At 45.1% G+C, this 16912-nt stretch overlaps 1 protein-coding gene across 4 annotated transcripts in view; it reads right to left on the reverse strand.

The window, feature by feature from the left end:
* The window catches only part of SEMA6D (semaphorin 6D), a 415405-nt gene that overhangs the window by 11866 nt on the left and 386627 nt on the right, over positions 1 to 16912 (reverse strand). For 3 of the 4 annotated variants that reach the window (XM_072962494.1, XM_006201748.3, XM_006201747.3), the window contains 7 exons: positions 2396 to 2558; positions 1882 to 1993; positions 1270 to 1330; positions 1087 to 1149; positions 877 to 978; positions 550 to 640; positions 2 to 121 (listed from right to left, as the gene is read on the reverse strand). In XM_072962494.1, the coding sequence (XP_072818595.1) occupies positions 2 to 121; positions 550 to 640; positions 877 to 978; positions 1087 to 1149; positions 1270 to 1330; positions 1882 to 1993; positions 2396 to 2504 (658 nt within the window). In that variant the 5' untranslated portion in view covers positions 2505 to 2558. Of the gene's footprint in view, position 1; positions 122 to 549; positions 641 to 876; positions 979 to 1086; positions 1150 to 1269; positions 1331 to 1881; positions 1994 to 2395; positions 2561 to 16912 lie in introns of those variants that run through there. The other variant, XM_072962493.1, reaches the window with a different exon arrangement.

Here is a 16912-nt window from a genome sequence, read left to right on the forward strand (position 1 = left end):
CCTTTGATCCATTTGGAATCGTATTTTATGGTACGAAGGGCAGATCCATCGCCCATGCTTCGATAGATAACGGCATCACTGGCCAAGAAGTCAGCCACTGTGGCAGAATACAGCTTCCCGTCTGAAACCAAGGTTATAATCTAGGTGAAATGGCCATAATTACCCTGTGGCGTGTCCCCTCGTGTAATGTGTCATACCCTTTGGAGTGCGTTCACCTATGTTATTGCTAGATACACAAATAAGTCTAAACCCGGGGCCTGTAATCAACCTGCAGGATTATCCAAGTTTACAGAAGAGGGACTGGAGCATCAGAAAGTTAAGCAACTTATTCAGGGTCACTGGCTTTGTTAACAACAGAGCCAAGTGTCGGAATACTCCTGATATGCTCACTGAATTCTTCTTTCTTGAAACTTTGTTCATAGCTTTTGGTCTCTGGAAACACCCCCTTCAATATAGCTATCCTACTTATGAGCTTTTTTCTTCCTTTAAATTCCTTTTGCACCTTCAGGGTCATTAATCATTTATATTCATTACACTAAAGAATCTTACCAGCAAAAAGGGCAACATTGGTTTGTCTGGCATCAAACGGGCATCTTGCCAGCCCACTAATTTCTTCCCCATCGTACTCTAAGGTATTCAACTACAAAAGAAAAATAAATAGCTGGTGTCACATCTGTTCAATGTACCTGTTTGAAGGCAGAACTGCTTTATTTGCACTGAAATTCTGTGGGAAGAGTTTTGTCTTTATTCTTCCATAGCATTAGGGGCAAAACAAATCACTAGGTTTATAGCAGAAAGGATTCGACGCTAACAGCGTACCAGTAAAGGAGGAAACGCTGATTTTAAAAAAAGGCACATCGTATAAAATGTACTTACCCGATAGTATCTACACATGGGGTTAAACGCATTGGTACCACAAACAAAAACCATCTCATCGTTTCTTGGAACAAACACTTTAATAAAGTTGTGGCATTCGTCCTAAAGAAAGTAACAGTGACATTCACATTAGCCATTCCATATGCTCACACTGAGGGCTCAAGCCCCCAGAAAGACTCCATCTAGCAGGCACCTGTTTGTTTCACTTACTTTATGCTTGCCTTTCATTGCACAGTTTTCTCGATCCTGCTGTCTTGACCTCCATGTCAGTTTCTGCAGTAATCAAGCAAAACCAAATTCAGCATTTTAAAGGTGGACATTGTTTTGAGGGGACGGGGACATTGTCCGAGTTCTGAGGGGATGCAAATAAATTTTCCAACTACACTTGCTCACCTTGTTTGGTATTACTTCTGTTTTGGGGATTTCATTTAAGTTGACTGTATAAACTTGATCCCTGTTGGAAACAAAGCAGTAAGTCATATCAGGTGAATCCATAAAAATGTTAAGCTGCTTCTTATTTTTACAGATCTGCCTTTATTGTGTTTTGGAGATCATTTGGATTTTCTCTGTCTCCAACAAAGTCAACAAAGAGTACTTTTTCATTAGTGAGATGCTTTTATGTATCACTGTGGTTAGGGAGCAAAGAAAGCTCTTCTCTTCAGACATGGGTCAAACGGCTACGTGCTATTGGCATAGACATACTTCTAATATTTGCTTGAATCCGAGTTGAAAAAGAATAAAGAAAGATTTTATTTTTTCTCCTGCTGCCTTAGGAATAAAGAACGGTGTATGATTTCTTGATGGCAGTAACAAAATAGCACCGCTGAAGGCTTTTGCTGTATTTTGCTCCTGGTGCACAACACTGATTCTTCTCGGGGCATATTTTTGGCTACTTGCAATTTTTGATCACAATCGCGTATTAGTTTTTCATGAACTAGACACATTAATGCAAGCGCCACAAGAGAAAAGAATTTTAATCTAATAAACCAACGAGAGGAAAATTACCTGCCAGCAATATAAAGTGTGTCTCGAATTTTCAGCATCAGCTGAAAGTCCAGCCTGTGCTGTGATTCATTGCCTGAAGGGCGTCCTCTAAAAACCGGATATTGCCTTGAATCTGCAAGTAGAAATGGGCTACACCATCAGTCAGGATTACGGAGCTGAAGAATCGATAGACAGCATTGATTAGCTGTATATACTAGTTGTAGAAGGGCTTTAACTAAATTCCTCTCTCCAGGTCTTGAATATGAATGAATGAAAGACAGTGAATGTCAGCAAATGGTCTTTTTCTTTTAACGGAAAATATATAGCCGATATATGGGTTGCTTTAGAAAAGCACCTAACTAAACTGCCCCATTTCCTCCAAACACTCGGAAATGATTATGGGCAAATTAGTATGCAAAACATTGTAAAGACATAAAACTCTCTCTCGCTTTCTTTCTAAAAATGAATATGCTTAGAAAATCAAAACCCAAAAAGCTTCTTCTCAGCAAAGGAGAATGCTCTTTAGATTACTTACAGTGATAGTCAACAGTATTAAGAGGCTCATCATCTTCAGGAAAGCTGACTGCCCTCAGCTGGGGAACCATCAGAAGCAGCATGTAGGCACAGAGCAGGAAGAGCCTCATGGTGGGCCGAGGTGAAGACAGAGCAGCCCCTCCTCAGAAATCCCCCTGCGCTACCTGGAAAACAGAAACAGGTTGGAAAGATCTCCACGCTGTGATGAAAACTGTTTTGTCATTTGTAATCGGCTCCACTTTCCCCACCAGCGCTCTCCAGGCCCCCCCTCCCACCAGAAAGATGGTGGTGGAGGAGGAGGTGCGTCTGAAAACGCAGGCAAAAGATGGCACAGCGCCAGGTCTGATGACAGCAACTAGTGAGCATATCGAAGGTTTAAGCCAACGTGCAAGAGTTTTTGAGGTAACCACCCACATCATCTCGGCAAAATCACCAGAACCACAAACAGAAATGCTGGCTGCTGACTTGGCAAGAAGCTGGACAAAGTCGGGATTAGAATTTTAATTGAACTCCAATCTGCTTCCCTTCCCCCATCCCTGAAAAGCATCCAGCTTGTCTCTGCGCCCCTATAAAATGCACAAGCTGCTTTGCAAACATCCAGGGAGTGGACAAGCCGGTTGCCCCTCACCACCCTCCAAAGGCATTGCCAAATTCCCAGCTTTATGCAAGCCCTACCCCTACATTCTTAAGTAGAACCCTTTCCTAAGCTTAGAAAGAACAATGGGGAAGTAATGACACGAATGACCTTGAAGCAGGGTGAAAGAGAATTAAATGAAATGGTTTCAGGGATCAATCAATCAAGCCAAGCAGGGCAGGGAGGACGCAGCACAGCTGACACTGGACCACGAGGGAGGTCTACATTTTTACACCAAACCATTTGGACACAAACCAATACGCTAAGTACGCCTGTCCTCTTAGCTTTATTAAGCTTTAGAGCCGTAGGGGGCCACAGGGACCATCTAGTCCAACCCTCTCATTTTTCAGATGAGAAAACGAAGGGCTGGAAAAATTAAGGGCCTCACTGAATTGCATCAAGCGATTCAGGGCAAGTCAGAGTCAAGACTCACATCACCTGAGTCCCCATTCAGGCCTTTTTCATCAAATTAGATAATGAAATTAAATGACTGGCTTTTTTTTCTTCCCTTAGAAAATACAGCATTATAAAAAAAAAATCTCTTGAGGGTAATGAATATACTCATTATCTTTACTGAAGTGATGTTTCACGGTTGTACGCATATGGTAAGTTTTATCAAGTTGTACATTTATATATGTGTAGTATATTGTACGTCAATATCTCAACAAAGCTCATAGCATGAATTGTACAATATTAGCTGTTATTTTTAAAATACAATCTTTAAATGTTACTAATTTAGTACAAAAATAAATAAATTAAGGTCCTGCTGGGCCAATGGGATGGGTATTTTTGTGAAGCTGTAAAAGCTCCACTTTGCAACGGTATCACCCCTTCCTCAACCAAAACTGTCACTTGTAGCTACTGTACTGAATGGTAAAAAACATTTAGCTTTATCCTCAGCCTCATATATCTAAGAACTTTAGGGAAGGTCATGGGAATCCCTTCAAATTCTGGGGGAGCCCAACCACTCAACAAGGTACTTACTATGCCCCTTTTATCTGCTTAATGTCAAACACACGTGTATTCTATGCAACACTCAACATTCGTCTTTCTGACTAAAGTAGAAGCCAGGTACGTATATGTGAGATTAAGAATTCTAATTTTGCAAAAAGAGAGAAAACTATTGCAAGGCAATTTTTCTTAATGGACGATTCATCCAGCAGGAAGTGAACACATTTAAAATGCCCTGCAAAAAAGTGTGATAGAAGGGACCTGCGGCAGCACCATTCTGCGCTCCAGTTCAAAGTGTGGACATTGGCAGCCACCTGACTTGGGCTGGAATGCAGCACCACCACTCACTAGCTAAGTGACCCGGGGAAAATTCTTCAATCTCTCTTAACATTAGTTTCTGTATTTATAATATATGGATAATACCACCTTCTCTTCAGGGTGAAAAAGAACCAAATGCCTAGCACATACACATTTTGAGCAAAGTTAATCCTCCTCACCCACTTTCTATTACTATGACACCATGCATATGGCCAAGTTGACCTTAAGAATATGAGCAAGGTCTGGGGAAAAAGATGTCCTAAAATATTAAAGCTGTTTGGCCAGTATTTTTTCACAAGTGGATAGTTAAAATACTAAAGGGTTCATTTTAGAATCAATTTTACAACTTGAGCCCATTTACCAAACTCGGAAAAGAACGTAAAAAACCACCACCCACAACCATGCCATCCTCACCCAACCACCACGATGATTTGGTTCCAGTCTTCCTGCCACGTGCACCTATTTTTGATCTTGACAAGGTGATTTCTTTTCATCTATCGCTTCTCCTAAAGCAGCGTTTTTCTGTCCTGCCCTTCCACAGTGTTTTGCCATTTATAAAGACCCTAGAAAGTTGACGCAACAGAAAAATACAAAATGTTGCCCTAATATTAAATTCTGCTATGACATCAATCCCAAACTTTACCCTCTGGCTGGAAAGCTACTGGATGTGTCTGCTGGGTGGCAGGGAGAAAAATCAGAAACACCAATTAATCCTGAAGAAACACAGAAATATCTGCAGGAAAACAGGAAGACAGTTCTGCGAATCTTTCTCCACTGGGACAGGTAACTAAATGGTTTATATCATCTGGGCAGAGCCCTGATGCCCCAGACAGCAAGGCAGGGAGGGGCCCTCGCCAGGAAGTGTCTTTCACAGCTGTGCTTCCAGCATTGAGACTGAAGATGGAATCACTGCTGACTCACTGGCAAGCACCGAGCTGCAGGCTGAGCTATCATTTCCTATAACTCATTCATCTGACACTGCAGAATGCACTTTCTCCCTATACTCCACCCCCTTACCAATCTCATCCTCCAAAAATAAAACCCCACCACTAATTGCTTCCTGTCCCTGCATAAAGCTTTACTGAAAAAAAAAACTTTCAGATTTGCCATAGAAATCATAGATGGAAGTATTTAATGTAATATATGTATCAAAGTAGAGCTGAGTGGGGGAGGGAAGAATCTGGAAATACGTGAGAAAAATGTACCAGGAGGGAGATTTACTTGCATGTCAAGCCCTTCCGACTACTCAGGCCTCACTTTATTTAAGGAACTATCTCAGGATCCCAGGGCTCAGTGAAATCATCAAACCAGTTACGTGGGATGAAAACAAGACAAGAGGCATGATAAAATGCTGGCAAAGAACCCAGACCTTGAGGTTAGAAAGATCTAGAGTTCAAAATTACTTGTGCCGTTTACTTCCTGGCTCTGGAACCTTGTTTAAGGCAACTTAACCTATTTAAGCCTCAGTTTCCTCAAATGTAAGATAGGAAAATTACCTGTACTACCTCACAGGCTCTTCTGAGGATTAAATGAGCTCATCTGCACAAAACAACTAACACAGAACCTGGTCCGTGGTAAATCGCTAGTGAAGTTTAGTGAATATTATCACGACTACTATTGTTAACAGCTTCCTGGGCAAAAGGGCAAAAAATAAAAAAGATGTTTATTCTTTCATTTTGTACAACTATTTGTAAAGCTGTTATGTGCATCGCCATAACACTAATAGTGTTCTCAGAGGATAAGATGCAGCTTCACAGACACAGCTGCCTCCAAGGAGGGGGAGGGACCCGCCTTCCTAACGTATAGGCTGACAGTGAAGAACGTGCCTCTATGAAGTTACTGCTTCCAGTGGGGGAGCAGGGGTACCTGAGTAAGTATGTATTTTGGAATTTTTTATATGGACTTCTCCCATACATTCCTGATTTTAATCTTAACTATAATGAGGAAAGCTCTTAAGAGGAGTTCAGAGCTGTCAAGACAGCCAGGGCTTGAGTGACAGGATTTAGGAGAAAAGGGAGGTACAAGGAAATGCACATTATGGGATTTGCTAATTCTCTGGAGCTGTATAAAGAGGAAAGTGTAGCTATAAAGAAAAGCCAGATTTTTGGCAGGTTCATTTAAGACCCACCAAGAAGGAGGGGCGCCAGTAAATGTCCAAAGCCTCTCATTTGGACCTCCTAAAATCCATGCCTTAGAGGCCAGGGCTTCAGAGGTAGTCCAAGTCTTACAAAAACCTCCAGCTTGATCTCCAGTAAACTAAGTCTGGACTGGGCGGACGTAAAATCCTCCCACTCTAGCTGCTTACAGAAAAGGTAAGGTGAGTCCTCTCCAGAAGAAAATAATCATCCAGAGACTATTTTTTTTTTATATATAAAATGCTCAACATTCAAATAGCAATTACTAGACATTCCGAGAACTAAGACTAAGAGAGAAAAAAGACAACAGAAGTAGACCCACAGGAAACCCAGCTATTAGAGTTCTCAGGTATAGGTTTAGAAAATAACTGTTTAATTTGTCGCAGAGAAAAGGTGACAAGATGCAGAATTTCACCAGAGAACTGGAACCTACTGAAAAAGAATTAAACGGAAATTCTACAGCTAAAAAGCACCAACTACAACCAGCACTGTTCAACTGTGGACATGCTAAGCTTCTCTGCTAGCGGTGCCCACTCCCAAACTCAGTTAAGTTTAAACAAACTTCGGGTATGCTCTATAAATTTTTACTGTTTAAGTACTATCCATCAAAACCTCTCTCATCTAAAAAAACGGTGACATAAATTTTATGTAAATAATTCCGTAAGTCTTTAAAAGATATTAAGTTCCTAATTCCATGAAAATAAAAAAAAAGCAATAGAGGAAACTCTCTTTTAAACATACATATAAATTTAAATTACAAATCAAATCAATTTTCAAGTGATAGTAGTACTATAACCAAGGATGATGTGGAATATAATACTAGGAAAGCTGTTAATATAATTTACCACATCAGCAGGTCAAAATAGGCACAACACAGCAAGGAGAAAGGAGAGTCAGAAGCCAAGCACTGGATGTTGAAGACAAAGCCCCTGGCTTGGAAATATGGCTTTTCTTTGTGTATTGTGACTTTAATTAAGCAATCAGTCTAACTTCTCTGTGCTTCAGTTCTCTCATTGTAAAATGGAGATACTAACAGTGTCTCCTTTATGGGATTGTTACGAGAAATCAATGTCAACATTTGTAAGATTGTTTACACCACCGCTTGGTGTTTAGTGAAGCCCTCCACAAGTAGTTGTTAAATAAAACAAAACCTAACCATCATCTCTCTAAATGCTGATGATAAAATCTATCATCATTCCCTGTTAAAAACTTTTGGTAAACTGAATAGCAGGGTATTTCCTTAATACTGTAAAGGATATTTATTCCAGACTGACAACTAACATCACTGCACTGAGACAGTAAAGGGACAAATACAGAAAGGAGAAAGGCTAGAATAATCCTGTGGTGTTGAACTGGAGGTATCGGTGTGAATTAATGTGTTTTAACAAATAGATTGCTCAATATGAAAAAAAAAATGGTATAAAAGCTCCTATGATCCCAGATTCTCCTCCAGCCACCACCGAGCTCTTTCCCTCCGTTCAGACACTGACAAAAAGTTCCCCAGCCTCACTGCTGTCATCTCCTCACCTCCCACCCATTCTTCTACTTCCTCACTTCTAGTTCCCCCAATAGTGCCTTTCAGTAAAAACACTGATGGCCCCCAGGTAGCTACATGCAATGGATACTTACCAGTCCTGTCTCGTGTGATCACTCAGTATCTTTAGACACAACTGACAGTTCACAGCTTTTTAAAGCACTACAGTTCCTTGCCTTCCCTTCTGCCACGTTCTTCTGACTTTTTACCTACCTTTCTGTCTGCCCCTTGTTTGTCTTCCACTCAATTTCTGGATGAAGCAAGAATGAACTTTTCATAATATAAACCCCATCATAGAATCTCATAATCCTGCAGGAACTTCCTATTACCCTTAGGAGAAAGCCCAGATCTTTGAAATGGGGCATTAAGGCTCTTCCTGATCTGAGTCCTGCCTCCCTCTCCAGTCTTATCTTGAGCCTCCCTCCATCTTCACTTCTGCACCTGCCACCCTGGCTCTGTTTTGGCTCCGGGATGTATGAGACCACCTACTGCCACGAAGCCTTCGCTCCTCCTTTCCCTCCAGATGGCCCTGCTTGTCTCCCATCCTTGGCCTAGTTAAGTCCTCCTAATTTTTCAGAGCCTGAAGATTCTTCTCAGTCCCTTGGGACAGGCATGTCTCCCAGTTGTCAATACGTGACACAACTGTGAATAAACTGTAAATGAAGGAAGAAGCAACAGAACTAACCATGTGCCCTGAGTCACCACAAGCTCTGCTAAATCTCTCAGGGCAAGATTTAGCATTTTGGACTCCTGATTTTTTTTTTTTTCAACTGAGGTACAGTCAGTTACAATGTGTCAATTTCTGGTACACAGCATCTTGTTTCGTCCATACGTATATATAGATATACTCATTTTCACATTCTTTTTCACCATAGGTTACTACAAGATACTGAATATAGTTCCCTGTGCTATACAGAAGAAATCTGGGTTTTTATCTATTTTTATATATAGTAGTTAACATTTGCAAATCTCAAACTCCCAAATTTATCCCTTCCCACCCCCTCTTGTCTGATTTAGATTTATTTACTACTGTTCAACAAACAACAACAGACGGCAGCAGACCCAGGGAGGATGGGCACCCTAGGCTCTGCACCCAAAGGGCATTCATTCTTCTAGCTTAGAGTGCCGTGAACTCCTGGGGAGAAGGGGGTGGAGCTGCAGCTGCACCCTCCGGGGCACTGTTCGCTCTCCAGGCTATGAAACTCCAGGGGGCGCTGTTCGCACCGCAGCCGGTGAGAGCGACGACCCGTGGAGCTACAGGAGTTACCGGCCTACGTCCTGACAGCCCCATATGACAAAACAGAACAGGAGCAAGGGGTTTAAGCAGATGAAACGAGAGCAGAGAGAAGTAAGCTAATTGCTATTCCTTGGAGTCTACCAAGACCCAGAGGGTTGTAAACGAAGGTCAATTGCAAAACAGAAGTTTATATTTATATAGCATTCACGTGTCTAGGTTCTAGGCAGTGCGTTCTGTGTAGGACTATGGATTTTAATCCGTGCTCAGCATCAATATTTAACCAGAATGGTATGACAACCAGGCTGACAGCACAAGCGCTGGAGCATGAGAAGGTAAGAAGAAGGGACGATGCACCACCGCTAAATGCACACAGAGTCCAGGAGACCTCTAAGCAGAGTAGGGGCACGGCCCTCTGGGTTTTCTGAGCAGCACAGTAGCTGCCGACATCCTAGCTCCCTAAGTGACTCTTGACTGATGGAGTCTCGGGAGAGCATCAGTCTCTCATTTACGGACTCTCCACTGCTACTCCACCCCGCCCCCACCCAGTTCTCTCCTGCACACCACCCCGGGGACCAGGCATCACATGTGAACAAATACACCCTCCCTTACTCGGGCCAGGAAGAGGTACCTGAAAAGCCCTTGACTCTGAGACCCTTCTTCCTGCTGGGAACTTGGGTGCCCAGGTGAGAGGAAGAGGTTTCCAGCACCAGTTTGTTAAGGATACTTTATAATTAACCACCCAAAATATTGCCCCTTAGCACGTTGAGGAAATGACAAAGCAGCTCTCTGACTCAGACAGCAGAAGCGCTGCTGACACACCAGAATCTGGACAGATGTGCATTCGGACGGAGCAGGGAAGAGCCAGTCTGGAGGAATGGGAGCTCGGAACCAAAAGCAATGTATCAGGGAGTCTTCTCCCACTGCCACTGGCCACAGGAGAGGAAAGGGACCAGGCACCGGGAGATCTGGGGTCACGGGCTTGCTGTGTGACCACGGACAGGTCACTTCGCTTTTTGGCCTTGAGTTTCTTAGTGATTAAAAGGGAGGTAAATTGAAAGGGCAGGAGCACTTTTTCTCAAGAGTCCATGAGCTCCTTCTGAGGGCTGGAGGGCAGGCCCCTCCTTCCCTGTCTACTTGGATAAACGTCCTGCTGTTATGCTCATGGCTCCGCGTGCTCCTTCCCCTCCGCATTCCAGCATCTCAAGCAGCTCCCATCACAACAGTATCTCCCCAACCCCGAGGCTGCCTCTGTTATCTGTCTCCCACCCTCTTCTCCACCAAATTTCTTCCAAGAGAGGTCTGAACCCACTGTCTCCATTTTCTCATTTTATTAAGTATTTAACCCATTTCAGTCTGACTTCAGCCCTTGCCCATCCATCACCTTCTTGTCAAATCCAACTCAATCCTCATTTTAAGTCTTCCTTCATCTCCCTGAAGCATTCAGTCGTGTTGGTCCCCTCCACCAGACCTTGAAACTCTGCCTTTGGCTTTCAAAGTTATCTCCTCACCTCTCTAGCTACGCCTTTTCAGCAACTTTCCCAAACTTGTCCGAACATGCCCACCCTTAAGAGTGGTTCTTCTTGGTTCCATCCTGGCTATTTGGAGATTGACCCACATCACACCCACCTTCTTTATCACCACTAGTTAACTGATGGAATCCCAACCCCACGTGTCTGGCAGAGACCACGCTCATCAGCTCCAGATCCTGCGGTCTGACTCTCTCGCTAGGTATTTTGACTGGTAAAATACAGGCAACTTAAATTTGCAAGGTGCAGACCTGAACGTCAGATACTTCGCGTTGACCTGTACTCCTGCTAACTTCCTTACAGAGGGAGGCTCTGAGCTCCGAGTGCCTGGGTTCAAATTCGTGCACTGTCACTTACCAGCCATGTGACCTGGGCGTGTTACTTCACCTCTCAGAGTCTCAAGTTTTCATGCCTAAAATGAAGATAATTTAGTACTAATATTACAAGGCTTCAGTGGAACAGTCTATATGCAGCATGTAGCTAAAGCCTTCGCACCTGATAAGGATCCAGCAACTCTTACCAATTACTGATGTTTTTCATACCTGCTCAGTCTCTGAAGCCTTAAACCTGGGAGCCACCCTCGGTCTCTTCGCCTCCCTCATCCTGTTTCCCATCTGTCGGCACATCCTGTTGATTCTCTCTTCTCGTTGCTCTAGAATCCACTCTACCCTGGTTCCTGCCCTCCTCGACTTTAGCTTATTCTCCACAAGGCCACCGGGATGATCTTTCCAAAGCACAGATAGTACATGTTACTTCCTCGTCTAAAGACAGTTTTATGGCCCCCTAAGTTCTATGTGATAAAGTCCAAATTCATTTCCAAGATGTACGAGATCCTCCACAATCTGATTCTTGCCAGCTTCTCTGCTTCGGCTACCAACGCTCCCCAAACTTGATCCCAAAGCAGTGTCTTCCACACAGACTGTCCTCTCTCAAATGCCCACCCTGGAAATTGTCTACTCACCAGCTCAAAGCGTCCCTGGCCTTTGCCCCTTTCCTAGTCTTCCCACTAGCCCAAGTCCCTCTCCTCTGGCCGCTCTGTTCCTCTCGAGACAACTAATCGTGCTGTGACACTGCACAAATACTTCTATTACAGAACTTACCACTTCATCATAATATTACTTATTGTCACATTTTCCCTATCGAACTGGGCTGCTTGAGAAAGAGAGCACATCTTACTCATCCTCTGTGTCCCTTGCATCAGGCACGTAGGAGGTCCTCAGGCGGTATTTAATGAACAGAGGAAGAAGTAAGTCAGTGGAGGCTGTACACATGACAGACTCTGCCGTGGCACGGGCACCACATCTTACACACCTCTCCACCATCGCCCCAAACACCTCAAGCCTTGGGTCTCCCATTTTCCTCCTATAACATTAGCAGCCAACCCTCATCAGCCCCACGAGTTCCCAGGTGCTCCAAAACCAAGAGGTTCTTATGAATGGTGACAGATGCCTCTTTTCACACCTTCCCGTCATTAACAGACAGCTTCTTGGATCCTGGCGGGATGAGCAACATAGGCCAAAGGAGGAGGTGATTTCTCGCACCCTGCTACTGAAATTTCCCCCTCATTCTGCAGCTTTCCCAGCACAAGGAAGAGAAAGCAGAGCTGTTCTTGAGATTAAAGAGCAGGGTATATGGAACTAACAGAGAACAAAGTCTATTCGACTCCCCACTAACCAACACACAAAAATAAATTAAAAACCAGCCTGCCTAGTGGCTGGCTGATGCTGGAGATTCTGCAATGGGCAATTCTTTCCTTTGGCTGATGGCCTCTTTTCCAGTTATAAAGTACGGGGTGCTAGAGCGGAACATAAGCCAGAAATCAGTATGAATACATTTATAAGGTCTTTCCTTGGGGCTAGATCCTGATAGAAGAGAAAAGATAGAAAGGTGGCGGGAGACACCGTGGAAGGCAGAACAGGGCGCACTGCAGGGGCGGACGTCTGTTGTGTTCTTTATTCATGCCTTGCTTTAATAATCAGTTGTCTCCCGAAAAGTTGGGTCAGTTTTGTTGATTTTAATTATATTTTACATGCATGAGGAAAGCTGGCTATTTAAAGAAGTTTGCTGAAAATTAAAGCAGCTCTTATGCAAAGTTTTCACTTGAAGTCTGGATTTTCTTAAAGCAAAGCACACCAATAGCTCCATCAGTTATGCTCCTGGTTAAATATTAATAATTCAAAAAGGAATTGCACTAAAAAGGAATTGAGCAGGAAGGGACAGAAAGCAGGATCTAACCTGTCTCTGCCAAACTCTAAGCAAATCTGAACAGGAATCCCAGAATTCGACCTCTGATCAGAACCACGGAGTCTGGGGAGCATAATTGTAGTCACAACTTGCTTGCAAGTTTTTGCCTGTCCATCCTAACCCAAACTGGGGAACACTTCAAAGCTAAATTGTCCTAGGAACAATCTTCATTTAAAGTGAGAATAATGCAAGAAACTAAGGAGAGGGTCAGCCCCGTATCTGGGCAGAGAGAATCTGCCATCCAGGCAGCGGACAAAACACATCAGCTTCCTATGAGATCAAGACGAGGACTAGCTTTGTGGGAATATAAAACATGGGAACCGTCCACAATTGAAAAAGAAAGAGAGAGAGAGAAAGCAGAAGGCTGAACACAATGGTGCGTCCTTCTTTCAGGGAGGACCCCAGGGCTTTCAAGGCTAACCAGCGACAAGAGGCGCTAAAAGCCTCTCCTTCGTCACCTCTTCTGCACGCGTGGTCCCAGCCAGGACTGCTGCTCCCCTTCGTCCTCCAGGAAAGGACCATTCTAGATAAAGAAAGGGCTCAGGGTTCCCAGGGATGACTGAGATGCCAAAAGACTCAGCCTGCCTTTGGAACATTGGCGCGTTCTACCGGCTGACCTGCTGGGGCTGCCATATGGCCTGCACGTGACATTCTGTTCAGAATAATAGGGCCTGGGTCCATGCCTGGTTCTGCCCTCCCGGCTGGGATGACAGACGTAGAGCATGTGTGTGCTGATTTTCCTGATTTGTCTGATGCCACCACGATGAAGCCGTAGCTTTCAACATCCTCCGTGGTGCCTTTTTTAGGTTTTCAAGAACGTTAACAATACCCAGGCAGGCAGGCACCGCGGATGGGCTGTCTCTGTGATTCTTGGGAGAGAATGAGGAGGTAAATTAAGGGACTTCAGGTCCAGGTGTGGTGCAGCTGGCGCAGAACCCGGATGTCATGAGAGTCCAGTGATCACTGTGTCCCATCACTGCCCACGACAGGAATTCACTCTCTGTGAAGAAGCTCCTGTCCTCATTGTGGAGCCCGCTGGTACTCTCTGAAGCTGCTCTGAAGTTCATGAAAACCCCCACCCCTGGGCTCTCCGTGTGCCCGGAGCCACTGACACATTAACCCCCACTCTCCACTGCAGGACCCTCTGCATACTTGCATTTCTGCAGGATAAAAACATCTCTTGTGTGCTGACCCTGGCGGGACGCACCGCCCCAGGAGATAGCCCACCTCCCACTGCCCTAGGCGGACAGGTCTCACATCCTGCCCTTATCAAAGTTATAAATAGCACAGTTCAGAGAAGTCCCTGACAAATCTTACAACCAATCAGGTACTTGTGCACGAATTGATCATGCAGCCCCTTGTGTGCACAGCCCCCTCCCCCCAGTAACAGACCCTGCATACCCACCCTCGGTGCTTATGCAGGCACCTCTCGTCTGTGTGGCCCCCGTTGTCTCCAGCAGTGTACCCCCGATAAACTCCCTTCCTCAACTCTCCTTGGCCTCTGCTAAATTCTTTTACCGACCCGCGTCACCAGCCCGCCCGCCACGTTGTGTCCAACATTCATGTTTCATCTTCTGCAAACCCCCTCACCTGAGGTCCCCCGGTGATACCAGGATTTAAAAATAGCTGGTGAAGGGTTTACAGAAGGTTCAACTCTAACAACCCAGAGACAGAAAAGTGGACTTTAAAAAAATTTGTAAAGCCAAGAATTCCTCGTCCACGCACTATATTTTCCAGTTGCCAAAAATATGGCTTTTTGTTTTTGTCCTCTGTATTTGAAAACACAGTAACAGTTGCTTGTCTATGGCGAACATGGAGAATGATCACTCATCATCGTGCGGGAGGATCTAAAATAAAGCACTACCATGAGCGGCATTCCATCAGAAAATTCAGTTCTGACTTGTTTATTCAGAATGCACTTCCTGGGTGCGAAGTACACAGGACTCTACTACTGTTGCAGTTTCCTGTTAGTTTATACTTCTTTCCAAATAATTTATATAAAATGCTATATTGTCCTCCTGAAGGAAATGAGTGAGTCAGGCTCAGCCCACAGTCCTGGACTGATCACTGGCCCAAGTGAATTTTATGGCCAGAAAAAGCTCTGCAAGGGCCCAGCCCGAGCCTGAGTCAGTCCCCGGTGACTCACCTGCAGACCTTCGGCCGGGCTCAGTATCTATCCTATCTGTAAGGTTTTGAAACTGCTGGGTCCACAGAGACAAAATGGGAGTGCAAGTAAATTGATGCCAATTGCTGATTTTTACCAAATGGACTCGACACCCCGAGGGTATGAGAAGAGTCGAGCCCTTGCTCCTCCGGGGGCTGGGGGGATGGAGCCTGAGTGAAGTGAGTACCGGGGTTGCCAGCGTGGACTCGGGAGCCAGGATGCCGAGCGAGGACACCCAGCTCTGCCGCTTACCTAGCCCCCTGCCCTCGGGCAAGCCGCTTCCCTGCTCGGGACCCCGGCGCCCCTGGGAAGTGCGGATGACTGGCAGAGATCTCAGAGGGCTACTGTGAGGGCTGAGCGGGTTACCTAAGGGGCGTCCCTGAGCTCCTGCGGTCAGGGGGGTAACGGGAAGCCCGTGCGAGGCTAACGGCACAACCCTGAGCAAGCGCTGCGCGGGGCGAGCTATTGCTGGAGACAATCGTGCTCCAAACCTTCTATCACCCTTACAACCTTAATTCTCGCCCACCCCTACGAGTCACCTCAGGGGATGTAAATCTCACCCCAGAACCGAAACATATTGAACACCCAGGGATTGAGAAATCTGGATTCCCCTGTTGCCTCAGCCTTTAGGAGCCAAGAAGCACACCTCCTCTGGCTTCGGTTTCCTTATCTATGAACGAGAGGTTGGGCTAGAATATCAACGGTCTTTAAGTCCCACCAAGTCATTAGATTTTATTGATTCTGAGTTTGGTGTCTGGGTCAAAAAAGGCTCTTCACCAGAAGGGACATGATTCCCAGTTCACCTTCCCAGTTCCTCCTATAGCAGCGGCGTTGCCTAGGATACAAAGCGCACGTGCTCCCTCTGAACCCTGAGACAGGAGAGCTGGGATCGCTGCCTCTGATCCGTAACACCAAACCCCAAGTGGGCTTTGTAGTACCAACTGACTGATGCCTTGAGCACGGAAAGTGTCTCCATCGGCGCTTATGCGTGTGGATTTGGCACTCAGACTCAATCCCAGATGAAATGGCAGAGGGTGCATTTTTTCCCCTTCTAATCACATGGCCTTGGGAAATACTGCCTTTAGGTGCCACCTCTAGCTTCCCTGGACCCAGGGGTTAGGTGGTGCAGGCCCTCCCGCTGGCCAACAGATCACTTCCAATTTCTCCTTTAAATTGCGTGAGATGCTCTTGGGAAGCGCAGGTCACATACGTCTGGAACCTCTAGGTTTCTTAGCTCTTCTCTGTGTCTCCCTGGAAGGAATTTCACAAACTTCCTCTGTGTGTGAGGGTGGGATCAGCAACGCCCAGCCCTCAGCAATGCTCATCCCAGACCAGCGGCTGGGCAATGAGCCGTTCACTTTTATAGCATCTTACACCTTTTAAAGCAAATATACCTTATCAATTTGGGCCCTCGAAGGCTTAGGACAGAAATTATTATCGCCAAGGAACTTCATGTCAGCTTCATGGGGACAGAAGTCAGGTCTGTTCTGCTCTCTGCTTTATCTTCATAACCCACCACGGTGTCTGGTACCCAGCATCCACTTAGAGACTGTTTATTGAGTTAGTGAACGAATCTCCACTGTGTGGACGAGGAGTTAAGAACTGCTCCAGGTTAGGCTGTTAATAAGAGGCTTCTGGGTCATCTGTCTCCGGGTCCACTGCTCTTTCTATCACCTCAGTGGCTAATCTCAGAGAGACTCAAAATGATTTTGGGTAGAAAAAAAAAAAATAACAACAACAACTAGGTTCCACAGTGACGTTCAGCAGTGATCTTA

Source organism: Vicugna pacos, chromosome 6 (assembly GCF_048564905.1).
Source record: "Vicugna pacos chromosome 6, VicPac4, whole genome shotgun sequence".
Taxonomy (NCBI): Eukaryota; Metazoa; Chordata; class Mammalia; order Artiodactyla; family Camelidae; genus Vicugna; species Vicugna pacos.